This window comes from Taeniopygia guttata, chromosome 18 (assembly GCF_048771995.1).
Source record: "Taeniopygia guttata chromosome 18, bTaeGut7.mat, whole genome shotgun sequence".
NCBI lineage: Eukaryota > Metazoa > Chordata > Aves > Passeriformes > Estrildidae > Taeniopygia > Taeniopygia guttata.
Genome location: NC_133043.1, coordinates 2155987 through 2177723, shown reverse-complemented (window position 1 = coordinate 2177723; position 21737 = coordinate 2155987). Strand labels below are relative to the sequence as shown.

The window sequence follows — 21737 nt, the reverse complement described above, 5'->3', positions numbered from 1 at the left end:
GATGGCCAAGGTGGGGGTTTCTACCTTCATGGCTCCAGAACAGAGACTTCTCAGCACTGGCCAGACGGACATCCAGGGCCTCCTGCTCCCTTGCCAGTAGTGGCTGCTCCACTGGCATCAGCAGCTGCTTCACCTGAGCCAACACATCCACAGGTGAGTGCTTCACCTGGGCCAACATGTCCTCGATGAGCACCAGGGAACAGGGTCCCCACCCCACCAACACAGTGGTGGGGGGCAGCAGCCACGGCTTGGCTTAGCCACAGGATGGGCAGGGACCTGAGGTGCCAGTGATGTGCCTGTGGTACCCAACCCCCCCAGTGCCCTTCAGCCTGGGAAAGCAGCTGGGTTGTCTCCCCTTCAGAACCTGCCTCGTTGTACCAGCCCACGATGAGTTCCAAGTTGTCCCCTATCTTTTGGAAAGTCTCATTTTGGGCATAGAGGCTCTCAGCATTGCTTGGGATGTCCTGCTGCTGCTGGATGTGCAGGTACTTCACCTCCCGCAGGATGGCAGAGAGCTGCGAGACACCAGGGCCAGGAGGGCTGGTTAGCAGCACCCTCTGCAGTGGGGCCAGCCCCGAGACCGCAGGCTCGGCCCAGCTGAGGCGCTGCTGGTGTTGCCCGTGCCAGCACCAACCTCTCTGCTGAAGTTCACGCTGAGGAGGCCGGACTCGGGGTCCCTCTGGAGCAGGGGCTGCTCCAGGCTGAAGTGGCAGTCCTGGCCGGGCCCGCTCGCCCATTCCTTGTAGATCCTCTTGCTGTAATGTTGCAGCAGCCCCATCATTTCCTCGTACTTCCTGGACACCAGCTCAGCCTCAGCACCCACCATAGCACTGTCAGAGCCACGAGAAAGCTGCTGCAGCAGGGCATGGGAGGGGACCTGCTCCAGCCTGGACCCTGCCCCGCTGCTGCCCTGTGTTCCCCTGGGACAGGGGACCTGCACCTACGGGTGGTTGATGGCCAGCAAGTCCTTGCGTGGCCCCTCCAGCCGCTGCTGCAGCTCCAGAGCCCACTTCAGCTGCCCAGCCACGGGTGGCATGTTCTTGTGGATGGCTGGGGCCCCCCCGGGGGGTGGGGGGGACATGAACCGGGTGTCATACAGCGTCTTGACGCTCTCCAGTTCTGCCTCAAACATTCCCAGCAGGGCCAAGTAGCAGGGGGAAGCCTCAGCCCTGATCAGGGGTCGCTCCAACACGGTAGCAAACATGTGCACCAGCTGCAGGAGAGAGAGGCAGGCACTGGTTCCTACACCCTGGAGCAGTCCCAGGACGGGCGAGACCCCCAGGTCCTGTGGGAGCTGCGTGCCAAGCTGCTGAGCTGGGGCACAGGTACCTTCACGGCAGCTGGCAGGCGGTTACAGTCATCAAAGCCCTGGCAGAAGATCGCAGCCAGCTGCCTGTTTGCATCCTCAACCTTCTTCTGGAACTCTGCAAAGTCTCTGTTCCATTGCTGCCATTGAGAGCAAAACTGTTTAAAGTGGCACAGTCCCTTGTGCCTCCTTCTTAGATCCTTCAGGAAGGATTTGCTGAACCCGGAGGGTCCAGAGCCCCATGCCCTGCTCCAGAGCCAGCCCTGTGCTGCTGTGGGGCAGTCCCATGTGACCCTCTGCAGCATATTCTCACAAGAGATTTTTTTATTTTCACTTAGCCAATGTTAATACCTCCATTCCAGCATCCATTACATTTCCACTCCAGCACCTGCTCACCTCTTCATTGGGATCCAAGGGATCATATTTGCATTCAGCAAAAGCCTTGGTGGCCTCACAGATCTCCTCAGAGATCTGCAACACCCAGGTCCCGAGGAAATTCCCTCGCACCCCTCCCAGCACCGTCTTCTCCAGCCTCAGGAAGTCGATGGCTGCCTGGAACAGCTCCTGGCAAGCAAAAACCTGCTTGTACCTGGCTTGCCCTGTCCCAGGCTGCAGGTGCAGGAGCTGCACCACCAGCACAGGGCTGCATCCTGCCAGCTCAGCAGTCCTGAGGAGCAGCCCCACAGGGGTGGCCTGGCTCGGGTGTGCCCATCCTGCCATGGGGGCTCGGGGCTGGGGAGAACCTGTGCTGGGAATGGTGCCACTGAACTCCCAGTGGTGTCCCACTGTGCCAGCGGCCCCAGCCCGCCCCAGGCTGCATCCGAGCTCCTCCTGTGCCACTCCCTCCCCAGGGCAGGGAAGGCCTGACTGAGGCTGGTGCTGTGCCCTGAAGTGCTGCGCTCTCACCTTGATGTCCTTGAGTCTGTGCAAGAAGGCATCCATCCTCCCGAAGATCTGTGTGGGGGGAAACTGCCAGAGCTCTGGCTGCTCCTGGAAGGGCAGAGGGGCTGTAAGTCTGGTGCTAGTGTGCAGGCGGTCAGAGGTTCCTGCACCATCCCTGCACCCACTGGGAAGAATGTGGACGTTAGGTCAGAGCAGTAAGTGCTGTAGGACTGGAAGAACTTCTCTGTGGTGGCGATGGCTTGTTTGAGTCCCTCCAGGGTCTCCTGGGGTTCTCCTTGCAGCCCCTTCAGCATGTCTTCGGGGTTCAGGAATTTATAGGTCTGGGACAGACACAGGCAGGGTCTGCTGTCAGGAGGATGTGGAGGCTCCTCCTGCCCCCTTCACCCTCACAGACTTGCTGGTGGTTGCAAGCAGCCCATGCCTGCCCCAGACTCCCCCCAGCCCTGTGGGGGGCTCTGCTGTTCCCTCCACATCACTGCATCTGCCCCAGAGAGATGACTGGAGGGGACAGGGGTGGGTCAGTGCTGGCCACGGGGCTGTACCAGGCTGATGAAGAAGTTGCAGGTCTCCTGCAGGATACGGGCTATGTGGGCAGGTGAGTGGTAGTGCACACAGTGACCCCGGAGCAGGCAGACAGTGCAGAGCACCTTGGGAACGAAGGGCTGCAGCTGCGGGAGGAGAGCCTCGTCAGTGAGGGGGGATGGGTCCCCCCAAAGCCTCTGGGGCTCTGCTGCTCTTCCTGATTATTTTGCCACACATCACTGACCTGGGAGTAGTCCATTTGCTCCATCTCCTCTAGCAGCCCCTGCAGCGGTTGCAGGTGGAGGTTGACATCATTTGCTTCCTCCAGACCTAGGACATGGAGAAAGTCCATGTTGGGATGAGGACACCTGGTTGGAGGCAGCCACCACCATGTCATGGGAGCTCACCACCACTGACGGCCCTGAACATGTTCTGCAGCGATGGGCAGTAGCAGCTGTCAGCCTTCTCCAGCGTCTTGGCCAGCACCGTCACTTGGGGTGAGAGCAGCTGCCAGGGAAGAGGGGTCAGGATCAGCACGGGCAGCTCAGCACAGGGGGCTCGGCATGAGCACATGTGGCCACAATGGGTGGGACAGTACCTGCTCACTGATGCACTCCAAGCTGGTCACCCTGGTCTGCCAGAAATCAAACTCGACCCTGGGCAGTGGGTGCAACCCCTCCAGCAGTTGCTGCGCTGGGTCCTGGCTAAAGATCTCTTCAACCAGCTGGAACCACTCGATGACCACGGTCTCGATGGAGTGCAGCGCTGTACCATCTATGGGCCCCACCAGGCTGAAAGGCAGAGGGGTTATGCCCCTTGGGAGCCCTGCACTGCCCAGGGGAACCCCAAACAGCCCTCGGGAAGCCAATCACTCCTGCTTGTGGCCATCTCTGCCACTGCAGATGCCTGGCATGAACCCCTCAAACCATGTCTGCTGCAGGGGATGGCTGTGCCCAGGGCTGTGCAGGGACTGAGCCAGTGACCCCGCTCCCATCCCTCCCTGAGTGACTGATGCAGTCCTGGGCCCCTGCCAGGCTTTCCTAGCACCAATTGGTGCCAGCAGCACCCACCAGTCCAGGGCGGCGCCTGAGTCCTCCCAGCTGACCAGGTGCTCGGGCAGTGGGAGCAGTGGCTTTCCCTGGATCTTCCCAGTCATCACGAACATCTTGTTCTGCAGCTGGTGAGTGTGGCGCACGACATCCTCCACCACAATCCTGGGCCAGCCCACCCCCTCATCCTGGCTCAGGAGCAGAGGAGACACAACCTGCAAGACAGGGCTGGGTCAGGCACTTGCTCATGACCTCCTGTAAAGGGCAGTGGGCATTTCCCTCTCGCTGCCCACTGAAGCACAGTCTCAGTGCAGTCACGGCTCTGTTGGCCGCAGATGGGTTTTGCTGATATTTATCAGTGTGACCAAAAGGCCCTTTGCTCTGATTTCCAGCTCTCATGGCCTGGGAAGTGCTGGAAGTGGCACAGTGAATGCATCTAGCAGAGTCAGAGGCTGGCACATGAGCAAAAGCCCCCAGCAGATAGGGGGAATAGTGGGGACTCCTGGAGCTGATGCAGCTTTTGGGTGCTCTGGACTGGCAGTGGGAATATTTATGGGCAGTTTGAGAGAAATCCACTTAGACATTTCCCAGCTGCAGGGTAAAGTAAGTGGGCATTATTATGTGTTTCTAAAATTGCAGGAAGTGATCCAGCTGGGGCCAGAAGAAAACTGGGTTGGTGACCTTCACCCAGCTCTTGTCCTTGTGGGGCTTGTTCAACATAGGATGAGAGCCACTGCAAAGTCAGGGCGAGGACCTGGGACAAGTTTTCTTGTGTGAATTTTACTTTATTTTGGAGCCTATCTGGAAATTTGGCTAGAGCAGCCCACAGCCGAGGTCCCAGCACAGCAGTGTGCCCAAGGAGCTCAGCTCACCCTGCTTGCCCCAAGCCTGTGCCTGCATGGGCAACCCACCTCCAGCAGCACAGTGATGAGCTGCTCCACGGGTGAGGGGCCGATGTCTCCCACCAGCAGACCACTCTGACAGTTCTCCCCGGTGATGTTCTCCCCCTTCCTCTTCACGCAGTAGAATCCCTTGCCCTTTAGGGCAGGTGGGAAGCAGGTAGTGGGCAGGAGCTGGCCAGCAGGGTTCAGCCCCAGCACCAGCTCCAGCATTTCTGGCTGCTTGAAGAACTTGTCCAGCATGACTGAAGTCTCCTCGCTGGCCACAAACTTGGCCCACTTGTCCGGCCGGACACGCAGCAGCGCTGTGGCCAAGCTCTCGAGGAGGACAAAGCGCTCGTCCTGTGGGGCTGACATCGTGCCAGCACCGGGCGTGCTGCAGCTCCCCAGCACCTGCGAAATCCCCACTCAGCCAGGGCTGTGCACACCCCACACCCTGACCTCCTGACACTGCCCATCCCATCCATCCACAGCGTCAGCCTTCCCTCTGCACATGCAGCCTTAGGGGAAGCTGCCAGTCCCATCCCTGCCTGGGCCCAATGACCCCAAGCCTACCCCACCACCACCCAGCCCTATAGCCCCTGAGCTGCCCATCCCTGACCGGCCCTAGCGCTGCCCTGGCTCACCCCAATCTTACCTGGCTCTACTGATTCCCTGTCGCACTCCTCAACCCTCCAAAGCCTCCAGGCACTGGCTGCACCCCACCTGACACTGCAGCAGTTGAACCGACCCTCTGCCCCAACTGACCCTGGCACCAGCCCAACGGGCACCAGCCCAACGGCAGGGCTGCCCTTCCCCTGCACCCCCACTGCCCCGTCCCTCAGCAAGGGCTGTTTGCCCACCCTGCCCAGACTCAGGCTGCAGTGCCAACAGCTGCCCCATCCAAGGCACAGGATGGGCAGGGACTGCAGCGGGGAATGCTTGGGCAGATCCCCCCCCATGGCACAAGTGTGTGTGACTGGACAACCCCCCTCCAACCCTGATGGCACCCACACAGCTGGCACAGGCTTGGCACTCCCAGCTTGCCCTCAGCCCCAGCTTGACTTTGATCCCTGGTAACAGCTGGGTACGAATCCCCCCGCCCCAGTGCAGAACACAGTACCCGAGAGTATCCCACTGTCCCCAGACCTCCACAGTGCCCTGATGCCGTGAGTGACCACAGCCCTGCCCAGCCAAATTTGGTGCCCTCAGCAGGGTGCAGGACCAAGAGTCGTCCCAGCTTGGAACAGGCACCCTGCTTTCTGCAGTGAGGTACCCCACACACTGTCCTGGTGGCCAGGGTAGGCCAGCTGTGAAGGCACAAGGCTCAAAAACATCCCCAGCACACCACAACCTCGGACTGGGAGGAGAATGAGCCCAGTCCAAGGCTAGGCACAGGGCAAGCGCTGACACTGGCAGGGGACTCCTGCCTACCCCAAGCTGCACAGAGCACAGGAGGCGAAGGGAAGCGTGGTGCAAGTATTTATTTGCTGCTGATCTTCAGCACTAGTTTACAAGGCCATGGCAAATTAAAAAAAAAAAAAAAAAAAGGTTAGAATAAAAAATCCTGCCCACCCGCCCCACTCCTGTGAGGCCTCTGCACTGAACCACCCACATACAAAATAATCTACAAGGAGAAAACTATACAGGAGTATTTACACCTCTGATAAATAGACTAATACTGATCCAGGCGCCAGACCGTGAGTGGGGATGGGGACAGGACATGACACAGGCGATTGTGAGGCAGAGAGGTGGGGCCACAGCCCCCACCCAGCCAGATCCCCACCAGCAGAAGGCAGGATCCACCAGGGCACCGTGCCCCCCTGGCATGAGGGCCACGACACAAGGATGTGCTGGGGCAATGCCACCGAGTGCTGCCAAATCCCAGCCACAGCTCCCACAGCTGGGTGAGGGCAAATCTCTGCCCTGTGGGGCACCACTGCTCGTCAACAGTCCCTGCCCTTCGTCCTTCCTGTGTCTGTGGGACCATTCCAGTGCAGGGGGTGGCTGGGAGGGTCCAAGGCAGCAGCGTGGGGACACCTAGGACAGACCCAGCCCGCTACAACGAGGGCTGGGAGCTGTATCTCTGCAGGGCCCCCCTGGGGCTGACACCTTGCACCCCAGCACCTGTGGCACCCCAAAACCGCCAGCGGCACACCAGCAGCTGCTCGCCCTCCTGACGGAACACCCCAAGAGCGTCTGAACACGGGTGCTGGGGAGACCCAGTACCGTGTGGCCACAGGCTTCCTGGGGGTCAGAGGCAGGGAGGGTGCCCGTGGTGCTGAGGCCAGGGCTCCCAGGGGTGCTGTGTTCCAGCTTGAGCCTGTGAAGACGCTGTCTGGTGATGAGGCAGTGATGGGGGGCCAGAGTCACTGAGATGCCCGTGCCCCTTCCCTCCCCCCACAGTAAAGAAATGGCTAAGCTGAAGCTGGGCCCTGGGCCTCAAGGGCCAGCATGCAGCGTGGCCCCCAGCCCACATGCCCCCATGACAGGGGGTCACTTGGGCTGGCCTCACAGGGCCAGTCTGGCTGCTAGTGCCTCTTGGTGGAGGAGACCTTCTTCTTCCTGGCAGCCAGCATCTCGTAGAAGGGGTCCCGGCTGATGGCTGCCCTGGCAGTGGAACAAGGACTGGGTCAGGCCAAACTGCTGCAGTGTGGGTGCCACCTGCCTGGCCTGCCTTGGGCAGATCCCTTTATATCCCTGGGAAAGCTTTCTTCCCCCATCCTTGCAGGATGCCCTGGGAAGCACTGTTCCCTTTGAGAACAGCAGGCAGGTCCCTGCTGTGCCCCTGCCCAGTGCCATGCCCCCACATGCTCCTCCAAGCACTCACTTGATGCACTTGATCCACTCCTCCTTCTCCTCAGGCGTGGGGGCAGAGATGCGATACACGGTGTGGTTCCCCTCCACCACACGCCCATCTGCCTCTGTCTTGCAGGCCTTGATCACCTGGTCCTTGTTGTCAGGGATGTAGAGCTCAAAGCAGTTCTGGGAGGGAGAGACCGCTCAGACTCAGCCCCCATTTCTAAAGGGGACCCCAGACTGGGAGGGAAAAAGCAGAGCCATGCAGCCCTGGCACAGCCACCCCAGCATGGCAGAGAGGGACAGACACACCACATGACTGCCATCCCCTGGCCCTGCATGTGCCCCTGTGGTGACCAGTGCCTTTGATGAAGGCAGTGACTGCCCTGGGGCCCCTTGCCACTCCTGGAGACATCTCAGTGCTACAAAACCTCTCAGCTTTTCCTGCCCAAGCCAAAGCTGCCCCCAAACCCCACAGGACACTGCCACAGCACTCACGGGCTTCTTTGAGTCCTCCACCTCACGGATGCTCAGGTTCTCCAGGGGGATGATGCCACGGGGCTCCTTATCCTGGTGCGGCCAAGAAGATGTTTAGCTGTGGGGTGGGACACCCCCAGTCCAGCCCCTGCCCTGCCGCAGCTCAGCTCACGCTGCAGGAGCCCACTCACCGTTGTGTACTCGAAGTAGTAAAGGCAGTTATCAGTCAGGATGAACCAGCGCCGCTTCCACGTCTTCACCCTGCCTCCTGGGAGCAGAGAGGGCCAGTCGGGCACAGCCCGGCCGAGCAGGGCCCGGGCACACACACAGAGCCAAGCAGAGGCAGGCAGCGGCGGGCAGCAGCAGCAGGCAGCGCACACTGCACCCACCAGAGCAGGAAGCGCACGGATGAGGATGGGAGGCAAGGGTGGGACGGCCGGGCTGGGAGCGCTGGCCGCTCCCAGCCAAACACAGATTCAGCACAGCTAGAGGAAACCGGCCAGGCAGCTCCCCGGCAGGACACAGGGGCTTTCTGTCCACACTGACCATGGTCCCGCTCGTCCTGGACCCCGGGCAAGGCAGGACCCAAGGCCACAACTGAGCTCCACAGCTGCCAGCAAAGTGGGAGAAGCTGCCCTGCTCCCCCGGAGGCCCAGCTCCCCTCCAGCGCAGCCACTGCAGCAGTGCTGAATGCAGGACGAGCACCCACCCTTGCAGGCTGGATCCAGCACGGACACCAGGAGCCACAGTGTACCCTGGGAGTCCTGTGCATCTCCTTCCCGTGCCAGGAAGGACCTATGGGCCCTACTCCCCTGTGCCAGCTGGCAGCCCACCCCTGTCCCTGCCCCAGCGCAGTTCTGAGGGCCAGCACCAATGCTCCCCGACACCTTGGGGTGCAGGCACTGGAGCAGTGCTGTGCCTCATGGGGACTGCTGTGAGCCCTTAGCACAGCACAGGGCACCACACAGATGGATCCAGCTCCTGCCACCTGGCACACTCTAACCACCCGTGCAGAGGCTGGGGCCCCTCCTGAGGAGATCCCAAACCTGTCCCCATCCCTTGTGTCACCAGAGGCAAGGACCCACTGGCCAAGCTGAGCTGTCTGCAGACATAGTGGTGCACAGCTGGGCGGGTGCCAAGGTGCCACTGCGGCCCTGCCCGCCCCCAGGGTTGCAGAGGAGGCCACAGGCCTTGGGGAATGTGTGGCATTGGCAGGGCTGGCACCGCATGTCCCTGCCTGGAGGTGGAGAGGGGCTGTCCTGCAGCAGGCGAGGTCCCCGGGTATGTGTGGTTAGCAGCAACAGCAGCAGCAATGAGACTCATCACCAGCAATTAAAAACGCAAAGGAAACGAAGCCCCAGCAGTGTGAGCAGAGCAGGGAAGAGGGGTACGTACCTCCTGGAGTTGGGGGCAAGGAAAGGAAGAGCCAAAATCATGGAAACATATAAATGAGGGAGAAAAGAAAATTAAAATAAAAGGAAAATAAAAAAAAAAAAAAAAAGAGGAACCCCAAAGCCCCCCTTGCCCTGCGGGTCAGTGGGGCCGGGCTGCAGCAGGGAAGCTGTGAGGGGTTGGGCCAGCGGCAGGGCTGTGGGGACTCGACTGCCCTGGCTCACTGTGGCTCTGTGGGATGGGGCTCCTTGGCTGCTGGGCACAGGGCCTGGCTCCCTCCACCCCATGGCTGACCGGCAGGGTCCTTCCCTGCCCCTCAAGACAGCTGGAGTCCACAGCCACTTTGCTGCCTCTCCACCACCCCACTGGTGCTGCCAACCTGAACCTGGTGTGCAGGGCCCCTCCAGGGATGGGAGAGCCTGGGGCTGTCCTGTGTCCCCCCACCCCAGGGCAGGGAGCAGGCAGTTCTTGCTCTCCCCTCCCAAGGTGGTTGGCCATGTATCAGGAGTTCTGATCCCATCCAGAACCGTGGGGAAACACCTACTGGACCTTGATCCTGCCAACACCCATTCCCCTTGCTACACCCGGGTGGAAGATTCCCCAGCGGTGCCAAGAAGAGAAGCCACAGGAGCCAGGGCGCGGAGGGCTCCGGCTGCGGAGCTGGGCGGTGCAGCAGGGATGCCATGCATGCTGCCTGCACGTGGAGCCGGGATGCAGAGGTGATAATGCCGTGGGAAGGTGAGACAGGGGCTTGTCTGTGGCACGGAGGGGGGATGCACGCAGCCTGGGGCAGCTCACCGCTTGCTCCCGGGGGCCTGCTCCACATCCTGCTGTGACTCGGTGACCTGAAGGGCCTCGAGCTCTGACACCAGACCCTGGTACCAGCTCTGCACCCCAGGGGCTTGCCCATCCTAGAGGCAGAATCCCCCAGAACAACCACCCAGCCACTCTGCAGGGCCTCATCAGCTCTGAGTCTGCTCCTGCTGCCCAGCCAAGGGAAAATGGAGGGCTGGTTGTACAGACGCCTTTCCCGTGAAGGCTATGCCTGTCTCTGTAGCCTCCTCACACTCTGAAGAGCCAGGCCAGCAGGAGAAGTGTGGGAAGCCCAGGGGCATTGCACCCTGGTGACAGCCTGCCCTCCCTTGCTGCTGGCACTCACCGAGCTTCAGGAGCCAGCCCTCCCGGTCGGGGTTGAAGAAGGTGTGGGTGAGGTCATTGCCATCATCCTCAGGGATTTTGAAGGGCTCATTCTTGATGCTCTCGTACAGATTCTGGTACAAAGACATGGAATCAGCTCTCCTTTGCCCTGCAGCCCTGTGGTGGGCCCTGCTGTGGGTCAGCTTTGCAGCCTGGCCCTGGCCCTCACCTGGAGCAGCTCCTCCGGCAGGTCCCCCCCGTCATTGATGCCGCGGTTCATGGCGATGAATCGCTCTGCCGTGGGCTTGTCCTTCACGTTGGGATTGTGCAGGCTTGTGTTCAGCATGATGATGGCAAAGGACAGCACATAACAGGTGTCTGCAGGGGCAGAGGGGAAAGTCAGCTGTGGGGCAGGATACCAGGGGCACTCTGGGACAGGTGTTGTCTGGGACGGGCACTCACCTGTGGACTGGAAGACACCAGGGTTGCACTGGCAGTACCGCTGGGCAAAGGCCTCCATCATCCGGTCAATCTTCTGTGCCTCCCCTGGCAGCCGGAAGCTCCACAGGAACTGCCTGTGGAGAGTGAGCTGTGCTGCTGATTTGGGGGCTCCATGGTCCCCACCGCCCTCAATGGGCCACGCTCAGCTGCCAGCCCCTCACTCACCGCAAGGCCTGCACAAGGTTGAGGTCAGTGAATTCGTGCAGCTCCACAAAGGCATGCAGGACTTGGATGTTGAACTCATCCCTGTGGGAACAAATCCAGAGCACGAGGGATGCATGATCAGCAATCCTGTGACTGCTGAGTGGCTCCACTGTCCCTGCCCTTCTCCAGATTCTACCCATTCACAGGGGAAAGCTGCAGCTATTTCCTGCTTGATCCCTGGTCTGGTCTGCACAAATCAGCCACTTGCAAGTGCCAGCCATGAACGGAATACTCCCTGTGAGATCCGCAGTGTCCCATCTCTCAGGTGGCAGGAGCCCAGAACACCCCCAGGAAACCCAAGCCCAGTGCACCTCTCGCCCAGGTAGTCGCCGATGGCTGTCTTGTTGAGGCCCTCTCCCTTGTACAGGAACTGAGCAATGTCCTCGCACGTGTTCTTCAGCAGGTCGTTCTCAATCAGGAACTGGATGCCCTGGAGGGGTGCAAGAGGGGTGCTTGGGGGTCTGTGGCTGCCCCCACCAGCCTGCCCCCTGACCCCTAGTCCCCGCCCTGGCTGCTGGCTCTGCCTCAGTCCCAGCAACCTGGACTGAGAGAGTGGTAGAGCTGTGCACTCCCCCAGAGGCGAGTAACCAGCCCTGCTCCCCACAGTACCTTCTTGGGATCCATGTTGAACTTCTTCCTGCCCATGGCCACCTGCTTGTTCCTCTGCATGTTTTTCCTGCAAGGCATGAAGAGCTCTGAGCACCCAGCAGGGCCTCACTGCCTCTGTGCAGCCCCTGGGGCAGTGCAATGTGGGGAGGGTCAGCCTGGACTGAGGGGATCCAGGCCCCCATGTTGGACCCACAGAGGACAAAGTCAACACACTGCTCCGTGTCTGTCCCACGCAGTGGCCTGGGGCTGCTCTCGGCCTGCCAGGCCCCGGAACAGAGCGGAGCTGCCACCCCGTGTCCTTGGGGTCACCCTGACCAGAGGGGTGCAAGCACAGCACCTGTCAGGTCACCCAGACACAGGCAGGCTTGGGCAAGCTGGCTGTGGCAGGGCTCTGGGGAGAGCAGTGGGGCTGGCAGAAGGGGACAATCTTCATGTCCCAGCGGATAATTGGGAATGATGCTGGGAGTTGGCTCCCACCGGCTGCCGGGAACCCCCTAATCCCGGCTGGCACTGACTGCACCAGCTCAGAATAACAAAGCTCACCAGTGGCTGTGGCCAGACAGAGGGGCTGGGGCTTGGAAAAATAGACCTGGGAGCAGCAGATCATCCTGGAATCCTGCTCCCAGGAGCTCAGATCGCCTGGGAAAGCTGCTCACACCAGCACTCGTGGGCCAGGGCTCAGCTGCCCTCAGCTCCTGCACAGTGTAGGCAAGCCCAAGGGGGCTCCGTGGTGCTGGGACTCACCTCTCCTCTGTGGAGCCCAGGTTCTCGATCTCATTCGTCACTTCTGCTATCTCATCCTTCAGGCGCTGTGGGGAGAGGGGGCACTGAGACAAGAAGGTGCCTCCCCCACAAACCCTCTAGCCTGCAGCCCTGGAGACAACCCCACTCCCCTAAGAGGCCCCACAGCCCCTCCTTCCTTCCCTCCCTTCTTCCCCCCACCCCCAAGCGCTGCCCAGGGGCTGAACCAGCTCAGAGGGCACAGGCAGTGGGGCTGGCTGCCCCCCCGCGCTGCTAATCCCTGCAGCACTGCTGCGCTCCCAGCATGCAGGAAGGAAGAGATTCAGAGGTTAACAAAATTACCCCTAATCCCTTCAGATCATGCCCAGCATATGGCAGTAATTAGCCTCTGCTGCCTTAATCGGGGACACGACTGACAGTGTCCCAGATGAGCCCTGACCTCACAGGCACTTGCCAGGGCAGTGGCCTGGCCCAGAGACATGGTCCCTGCTCGTGCCAGGCAGGGGCTGGCACAGACTGGCACAACTACACAGCCTAGAGCTCTGCAGGGTACAAGGAAAAGGCATGGCTGCTTTGGCAGGGCAGGGATGGCTGGCTGCCACCTGGGATGGCTGGGACCACATCCCAGATGAGACCCTGTCCCCAAAGCCCCTCGGAGAAAGAGCTGTGGAGCAGCAGCACTAGGGATCCTGGATGGGGCTCCAGGGACCCTGCCAGTGATACAGGCAAGGACATTGTCCCCTGCCAGCCACACCGCTGTCTCTGGGACAGGGGATTGTGTGGGCCCCTTGGCATCGCACCTGTATGTCAGCCAGTAGCTCCTGCTTTCGGCGGCGGATGTTCTCCAGCTCCTGGCACTCCTCTGGGGTCAGGTCACTGGGCACTGAGCAGAGACACAATCAGGTCAGCATGTGTGGTCCTGGTAATCAGGCTCCTGGCACAGCCCCTGCTCCCAGCCAGCAGCTGTGGGCCTGGGTGGAGGCAGGACGTGGAGGTGCTGGGTGGCAGGAGGAGCTGGGCTGGAGAGCAGTGTCCCCAGCCCGACACAGAGGCCAAGTGGCACCAGTGGCATGAAAGGAATTTGAGGGCACGGGCATCTGCTCCTTCAAACTGTGGCAGCTGCAGAGTGAGAACCCACACGGGCCGCCCCATCACCTCCAGCACTGCTTATGCCAGCCCTGCTGCCCCAGTCAGGTTGGTGTGGGTACCCATTCTGCTCCCCATGGCTGGGTAGCTCTCCTGTGCCCCGCAGCACAGGCTTCACACCGACCTGCAGCCCTGCAGGTTGTTCTGCTGCACCAGGTCAGCCCCAAACATAAACCAGCTCCTGGCCACCCTTGCAGCTCCCTCCAGAGTGCATTCATTATTCTGGGGCAGACCTCTGCCAGTGGGTCCCGTGCGTTGCACCAAGGTCACATGCAAGGACAAACACCTAGCAAAACACCTTCCCTCCAGAGCACTGTCCCCAAGGGAGGTGGCAGCAGGATCTGCCTGCTCAGCTCTTGTGTCACCTCCACCTCCTGCCCTGGGGTGCTGAGAACAGGCATCTATAGGGCTGTCACCATCCTCCCCTGCGCCAAGCATTACCCCCTCACTCACTGAGGTCCCATGTGCCACCACATACACAGCCACTGCTGTCACCAGCCCAGACTCACCAGAGCGTCCCCAGCGCAGTCACTGCCCCATGCCAGTGCCCAAAGACTCCATGTGCCTTTGGACCAGCCCTGTCCTCAACTGTGCATCGATTCCCCCCACACTGCCACTGCCTCAGTAGGAGCTCCCTGGGCGATGGCCACCCTGCACCCTGAAGCTCTGAGCTCAGCACTTCCCCGGCTCTGCTCTGGGTCTGATGAGCTTCCTCCTTCACAACCCCTTGTTGTCAAGGCTGAGGTGCCTCAGCTTGCAACACCGTCCTTCAGACACGCCAACGCTTCCCAATACTCTCAGTCTCCCATGTCAGGAAGCCTGAGCCAGACAGGTCAGCTCGTGGCACCAGATTAAAAGTTACTTACAGTACCAGAGCTGTGTTAATGCATCCCAGCACCTTCCGCACGTCCCAGCGCCATTCTCACCATTCCCACCGGCACCAGCCCCCACTGCCAGGCCCCCAGGGCACGCAGCAAGTCCAGGCTCGAAGCAGGAGGGATGAGCTGCGTCACACCCGCTCATCAGACACAGAAACCCCCAAATCCCTGGGCTGCTGCGTGTGCCACAGGACCCTCCTGCTTAGCTGCAGGACCCTCTTGTCCAGCTGCCAGACCCCCCCGGCCCGACCGTAGGGAAAGCCAAATTCATGACAGGCCTCAGGCAAGCCTTCAGCTTTGCCTCTTCCTGCCCACCTGGGAGAGGACAGGGGATCCAGCCGGGGTCCCGGTGGCCCCGGGATAGATGTGGTGCAGGATGAGACGCTGCAGGGCAGCAGGGACAGCAGGGCTGTTCCAGAGCCCCGGAAGGTCCCTCCCCGGCGGAGGCTGAGCACTCGTGACAAGCAGCTCAGCCATGTCAGCAACAGCCGGAGGAAGAGAAACCCCAGACGCAGGAGCTCTTCTGGGGAAGGAAGGCGGCATTAACCCTTCCCTGGCTCTGCACAGCAACTGCCCTGGAGAGCCCCAGCGAGCCTGGCCGCAGGCAGAGCAGTGCCGCGGGACGGGAGGCTGGAACAGACACTTCCCCTGGCTCCAGCCTGGCACAGAAGTCACACAGGGACTGACCACACTGCAGGATCCCAGCATGGCTGGGCCTCCCCACCAGCAGGATGCTGCCCCGGAGAAGCAGGACCTGTCCATGGGGCTTGGGGCTCAGTGGGGCCAGTTCAGCCCAGAGCAGCAACCGCAGCACATGCCCAGAGCACAGCCCCGCGCCGCAGGGCCCTGCTGGCCTCGCCCTCTGTCCTAGCGCTGCCCCGGCCAGCCACGCCCGGCCCCCCGCGCCCCGGCCCGGCTCACCGCTGCCCTCTGCCCTCAGCACCATCGTGCCAGGGCCCTCGCCGGCCGTGCCCGAGCTGCCGCGGCGCTGAGCGGTGCTGAGCGGTGCCGAGCGGTGCTGAGCGGTGCCGAGCCGTGCTGAGCGGTGCTGCCGTGCCGGGCGCGGACACCTGCAGCCTCGGTGCTTCCGCGGTGACTCAGGGCCCCGTACCAATGAGATCCGGGCCTCTGGGGCGTCATCCCGGCCTCGCCGGGAGCCAGCACCACCCTGTTCCTGCCGCCGTGAGCCGGAGCCGTCAGCACCTTAACTCCTGTGCTCCCGGCTGGGTGGGAAATGGGCGCCAGCGCCCTGCTCCCTTCCTTGGCTCAGGGGCTGGGCTCCCAGTCAGGCAGGCCTTGGGCTGCCCGGCCCTTCCTTCCTCGGAGCCTGCCAGGACACCCGACCCGGCACATCCTGAGCTCACTGCACAGCGCCGGGGTCCCCTCGCTTCCCCTCCACCAGCTGGGCCCCCACAGGCCAGCAGACCCTCAGTCCTGCAGCTCCCGTCTCAGCCAGACGCCTCCGCTGCAGGTCCAGGTCCTGTGCTGGCCGTGGGGACCGCTGGTGCCCGCTCACCTCCGCAGGCGTCTCCCACAGCTGGCTGGGACAAGAACTGGAACCAGGAGAAGGACTAGGAGCCATGCCAGTCCCCATGGGATGTTGTTCCCCACTGTCTTGCCCCCTTGCTATGGGGTGTCTGTAGGGACCCCACTGCTCTGTGCAGGACTCCTGTGTGGCGAGTCCAGGTGCTGTAGGGCTGTGCCTGCAGTCGGAGTGACCCCAGCACATCCCTGTCCCTGTGGCTGGAGAGGCCACATCAGCTTTGGCTGCCTTGAATCAGTTAAATCCCACTCAGCAGCTTGAGATGGAAACACAGCACCCAGAATGCCAGCTAAGGAGTAAGGGGAGGGTGGGCTTCAGAAGCCTCGGGGTGTCCTTCGGCCCCCTGAGCTACAGCAGCAGCCAGTCCTGATGCTGGCCCACACTGTACTACACCAGAGGAGTAACAGCAAGAGCCCTGGGGTCAGGCAGGCCATGGGGATGAGTCCATGGTCTCTGTGTGCTGCTGTGGGTGCCACTACTACCCACGGTGCCCCTTGGTGGGGTCTAGTGGGGCCCCCAGAAACATCCTGCTTGTCTCCTCATACCACATCCTGTTTTCACCATGTGCACACCCTGGGTTGCGTCAGCCCCATCCTTCCCCACCAATAGCTGAGGTGCATCAGGAGGAGGGTTTGGGGACCGGCAGCTCCAGGACAGGCCCTCCTAGGCTGCCAGACCCTGTGCTCAGGACACTCTCCTCCTTATGTGCAGCCCTGCCCAAACACCCCATTAACCCCACTTCCCTGACCCAGAGCCCATCAAAGAACCCACTTCACAGCCACTACCTCGCTCCCAGTGGCTCAAGGCTCCAACATTCCTATGCACAGACCCCCAGCCACCAGCATGGTGAACACTGGCTCAGCCATGTCTACAGAGACTGTGCATGTGCAAGGAATACAGCCAGGCAGGCACCTCACCTGCTCCCAGCACTGCTTATGGTGCCAGGCCTTGAGAGGAACAGAGCCCAGCTCAGCCACAGGGCTGGCCGAGGAGGTCCCGCAACTCTGTGCCCCGCTGCGCAGCTCCCCAGTCCCACAGCTGGGCAGGAGCCAGCAGACAGCAGCAGGTCACACAGGTGGCTGACCTTCAGCATACCCACAGCATGGCAGGAGCTGGGCTTTCCCACACAGAATTCCCTTTGGAGAGTGCCACCCTGCCCTCCATAGCCACAGGCACTTGGTGTGATGAGGGTGACCGAGCGCTCACACATCCTCTGGGGCAAGTCAGGGTAGAGGTGCCGGGGCAGGACCTGCCATGGCCATGCTGCACTGCCTGTGACCTCCCAGCTGCCACTGCTCGCTCCCCAACATCCCCATCCTAGCGCGGAACCAGCTCCAGCGAAGGGCAATGCCAGGCGAGGGGCCTGGTGCCTGTCCATCCTGCAGGGGCTCGGTGCTTGCAGAGGCCCAAGCTTGGGAAGGCCGGCAGAAGGAGACAGTGAGACGGTAAGGACACTCTGTGCTGCTTTCAGCAGGAGCCATATGGAGCCAGAGCCATATGGAGCCAGAGCCATGGGCACCGCCATATCTGCTGGGGGATGGGAACCCCGCGGCACAGAGGGGAGGGGGGCACGCAGTGCCTACCTGCCTTGGCAGCCACGGAGGGGCAGAGGAATGCCTGGAAACTGGAGGCGCAGAGCTCGCTGACTGTCCCCATGCTGCGGGGGTCCCACGCAGGATGCCACCAGCTCCGAGAGGGCAATGCAGGGACGGACAGAGGTCAGGCAGGAGCACACAGAGGCCAGCCAGGTGTGCGTGGCCGAGCAATGGGCTCCCCAGTACTAGACAGGTAGCCAGTACCTAGGGCAGCTCCCCAGTGCCTGGGGCAGGGTGCAAGCAGGGGAGTTGGAGCAGTCCCAGTTCTGTCTGGAGCTGGCTCTGGTAGGGGAGCTCCAGCCGCAGGAGCCCACGCGCCAGCCCCAGCCAATCCCCGCTGCACCAGCACACCAGTCCGTGCCACTGCCGGAGCCACAGCGGGCGGCTCAAAGCCACTTGGAGGACGAGGAGTTTCAGAACTTCCCGGCAGTCCCCCTGCCCAGGCTGCCTGCCCCCTGGCAGCCTCTTTGCCCCCGCAGGGGGCCGGCAGCAGTGTATTTTTAGAGTGGTTTTATCCCTCCGTATTAGAGCATTAAGCATCAGGAGCTGGCGGTCGCATAGCAACGAGCGCCGCATGAAGGAAGGTGCACCCAGAGAAGCGCGGCAGTGCGAGCGTGGGGGTGCCATCATGGTCCCCGCTCCCCAGCTTGACCCAGTCCGACAGGCTCAGCCAACCCTGTGTGCCAGCACGAGCAGACACCAAGCCCCGCTCATGCCCCAGAGGTACTGCCCACTCTGCTGCGGCCCTGGTGTGTGTGGGGCTCCTGCAGCAGGAACCAGGGGTCGTACCCCAGGATCTCAGGCTGGGGGACAGCTCTGGAGCTGAGGAAATGCGCAACCCTCCCACCCCACAGGCGCTGAGCGAACCCCAAACCGGAATGACAGCTCCTTTCCTCAAAGCAGGAGCGATCTTGAGCACAGGGCATGGCCGTGAGTAACAAACCCCAGGGCCTGTCAGGGCAGGAGCAGCCCAACAGCTCCGCTCACCCGCCCCTGCATCCACTGGGATCGCTGAGCCAGGAGTAACTTGAGTAGGGCAGGCAGAAGCCCAGACCGGGCGGGCAGTGGGGAAGGGCACCCTGGCAGGCAGGAGCAGTTCCTGATCCCAGGAGCAGTGTGACTGCAGAGAGGAGGAGAGAGTGGAGAAGGGCAGCTGACAGGACTGTGAGGGCAGCCAGGCACTCACTGCTGATGCGACTGACCTTCTGCTTTCAACACCACTTCCCCTTTCCCAAGGGCCAGAGCAGCAGTTAGCACATCACCAGAAGGCAAAAGGGCAAGCCAAGGGAGCTGGGGACACAGGGGAGACTGAGCTGGGCACGTGCTGTACAGGCGCCTGCCTGGGCCTGGACTGGCACTGGATAAACGCCAGTGTGACACAGGCATGTGGGTGCTGTGACTGGGATGGGGCAGGGCCAGGTGGCATCTTCCACAGAGTGACCTGGATGCCTGGCTGGGTCCTTGCACCCTGTCCAGGCAAGGTGGGGTGTTTACAAACCATAGCTACAGCCCTGACATGACTGCAAGTGTCAGCAGCAGGGCTCACTGTTCTCTGCTCCAAACACCTCACGAGAGGAACTGGGCAACTGCCTCTACCCAAGCCCCTGGCTCTGCTCTCCAAGCCTGGTGCTACCCCAACACTGTCTTTGCTTGTGACCTGGGAGTCCATCCCTGAGCTCTGTGGAAGAGTCACTCCCCAAGCTGGGCCCAGCAACTCGCCCAGGCTGACCCCACACTGTGCAAAGGAAGCGCTGGGGCATCATCAGCAGCAGCTCCCCCAGGAGTGCACCCTGGTGTCCAGGGACATGCTGTGGTCCCAGGATGGGACAGCCAAACCTGTACCAAAGGGCTGCCAGCACCCACTGGCAAAACAGGACTTTACAGGCTGGTGGCAAGGAGGGCAGTGACTACCTGGGTGAGGACCCCCTCAGCCAGCCTGCTGCAGACCTGTCACCCCACCCTCCTGGGGATCCCCCACACCTTGTACAGCCCACCCTGCCATCACACACCCATCCTGTCCCAGACAATAAGGCCCCCCAGGCACAAGCTGCTTTGCTGGAGGCTGCATCAACCCCACTTAGAGAAATCCCTTAATCCCTAGGCCAGAGTGAGCAGTAATCCCTTGGGTGCAGCGGGATTACCAGCACTGCCCAATCCCCATTTCCCTGGGGCCAGCCTGAGCCATGACAGGGCCCAGCTCAGGACACAGTGCCGGGACAGGACTGTGCTCTCCACATTCTCCCACCGGTGCTGCAGCTCGGCAAGGCAGGAGCAGCCAGGATGGTTCTCTGCCCAGGATACCTCTTCCCCACAGTCCAGAGGCGTTTGAGCCACACCACTGCTCTCGGTCAGTTCTGCTCTGGGATGGGTTCAGTTTTGCTGCTGTCCCTACGGGGAGATGCTGGGAAGGGGGTGGGAGTGCAGCCCCACACCCTGGCAGGAGCAGGGGGAGCACACATCTGTGCTGCCAGCTGCTCGCCCTGGGATTTGCTCCCTACCGAGGCAGACTGAAAAGAGGCTGAAGAGGGGCCATGAGCCGTGGGGCAGACACTGGCGTCAGCACAATCCCACCAGAAAGAGACTCCGCGTCGGCTCCCACCATGCTACAGCCCCGGCAGAATGTCCTTGGCTAAACCAACTCAGCTTAAGGGCTTCAGGGCAGCTGTGGGTTGTGCTGCCCCCAGCACAGGAACAGCGGTGGGGGCTGGAGGCGGCGGTGCACTCCCTGCGGCTTCCACCACAGAGCGGGCGGGACATTTCTAATGCTGAGATATGACCCGGGATGTCTTCCAGGTGATTCCAGGAAGCACTGGGAGGCTGCTGGCAGAACCGATCCCCACAGCGCTCTCCTGCTGATGGGTTGTATCGGACAACACCCGAGCCAGGCCGCAGCTGCCGGCACCTTCCTTATCTTACACAGTGAAGTCCTTGCAGCCGAGCACTGTCACTTGTAGGGTGGAACAGCAGCTCCTAATCGGCCGCACAGCTGGGCAGGAAACCGGCCCTGAACCGGCACTGCCGGCAGTGGCATTTCGCCGGCACCAGCTGCTCCCAGGAAGAACGGTCACCAGCACGGCTCCAGCACTGGGGCCACGGCCCCAGATTTCACCCAGACTCCAGTCTCCCCTCAGCAAAGGCCCTGCTCAAGAAAAACCACCTGCCGACACACGGGAACCTGCCTGGGAGAGACCAGGCACAGGCAGCGTCTCCCGGCCCAGTGCCGGTCCTCAGCACCGCTGAGGAACGCTCTGCGGGCACGGAGGGCAGAAGGAAGTGGGAGGAGAATGTACGGGCATGAGAGGGGAGACCTTGCACCCCGCGAGCCGCCGCGGCCCGCCCTGGGAGCGGGTCCAGGGCACACACCGGGAGCTCCCGAACCGGGGGCTGTGACATTCAGTAGGCACCATCGAGGCCAAGCCGCCCTGAGCTCTGCGGGGCCGGGACTCGGCAGTGCCGTGGGAGCACCGGAGCGGAAGGCGTGCGGGCAGCGGGCCACGGAGCTGCCGCGGCAGTGCCGGCGCTCCACGGGCCCGGGGAGGGCGGCCCCGCGCCGCGCCCGCCCCCCGCGCTGCCGCCGGGCACCAGGTGCCAGTTCCGCCCGGTGCTTCCTCCGCCGCCGCCCGCACGATGCCGCCAGGGCCGCTCCGTCTCTTGCGGACGCAGGTCCCGCCGCCGCCAAATCCCCGCCCGTCCCGGAGCCACCGCCCCCGGTGCTGCACCTGGGAGCGGCCCGGCCCAAACGCGCCCCGCCCGGGAGAGTAGCCACCGCCCAGCGGGGACTACAGACTGCCCCGGCGCCTCGTCCCGGGCCAGGCGGGTGTCCCAGAGCCCCCCGCCCGCCCCCGGCCCGCACTGACCGCAGCCGCCGCCCTCCTCCTCCTCCATCCCGCCGCCGCCGCTCCGGCCCCGCCCGCGTGACGAGCGCGCCGCAGCCGCCACGGCCGCCACCACGTGACCCGAGCGGGGCGGAGCCTCGCCGGCCCCGCCCCCTGCCGCCCGTCCCGGTGCCCCCGCCGGCCCCGGTGATCCCCCCAACCCCGCCCCGGTGATCCCCCCC

The 21737-nt window shown here is 62.4% G+C and overlaps 2 protein-coding genes across 5 annotated transcripts in view; both read right to left on the bottom strand.

The window, feature by feature from the left end:
* DNAH17 (dynein axonemal heavy chain 17) overlaps window positions 1-5443 on the bottom strand; it is a 32764-nt gene extending 27321 nt beyond the window's left edge. Inside the window, exons 1-14 of the mRNA XM_072937012.1 lie at window positions 5317-5443; window positions 4692-5072; window positions 3802-3995; window positions 3330-3522; window positions 3139-3238; window positions 2976-3061; window positions 2752-2877; window positions 2374-2529; window positions 1703-2296; window positions 1330-1446; window positions 945-1213; window positions 635-830; window positions 369-515; window positions 25-133 (exon numbers count right to left, since the gene is read on the bottom strand). Coding sequence (XP_072793113.1) covers window positions 25-133; window positions 369-515; window positions 635-830; window positions 945-1213; window positions 1330-1446; window positions 1703-2296; window positions 2374-2529; window positions 2752-2877; window positions 2976-3061; window positions 3139-3238; window positions 3330-3522; window positions 3802-3995; window positions 4692-5036 — 2632 coding nt within the window. The 5' untranslated portion in view covers window positions 5037-5072; window positions 5317-5443. The remainder of the gene's footprint in view (window positions 1-24; window positions 134-368; window positions 516-634; window positions 831-944; window positions 1214-1329; window positions 1447-1702; window positions 2297-2373; window positions 2530-2751; window positions 2878-2975; window positions 3062-3138; window positions 3239-3329; window positions 3523-3801; window positions 3996-4691; window positions 5073-5316) is intronic.
* Window positions 5444-6123: 680 nt separating this feature from the next.
* CYTH1 (cytohesin 1) lies at window positions 6124-21680 on the bottom strand. 4 transcript variants are annotated; one of them, XM_030287602.4, is made up of 13 exons: window positions 21538-21680; window positions 13319-13401; window positions 12522-12586; window positions 11778-11844; window positions 11480-11598; window positions 11130-11210; window positions 10926-11038; window positions 10693-10841; window positions 10485-10597; window positions 8126-8204; window positions 7956-8027; window positions 7489-7643; window positions 6124-7268 (listed from the first exon to the last, which is right to left on the bottom strand). In XM_030287602.4, the coding sequence occupies exons 1-13, from the start codon at window positions 21563-21565 to the stop codon at window positions 7190-7192; spliced, it is 1203 nt and encodes a 400-aa protein (XP_030143462.1). In that variant the 5' UTR covers window positions 21566-21680; the 3' UTR covers window positions 6124-7189. The 4 variants fall into 4 exon arrangements, with proteins under 4 accessions (XP_030143462.1, XP_041575737.1, XP_041575738.1 ...); XM_041719803.2 differs by lacking the exon at window positions 21538-21680 and adding an exon at window positions 17669-21484 and having other exon boundaries at window positions 8126-8202; window positions 10486-10597; XM_041719804.2 differs by lacking the exon at window positions 21538-21680 and adding an exon at window positions 15464-16806.
* Between the last annotated feature and the right edge of the window lie 57 nt (window positions 21681-21737).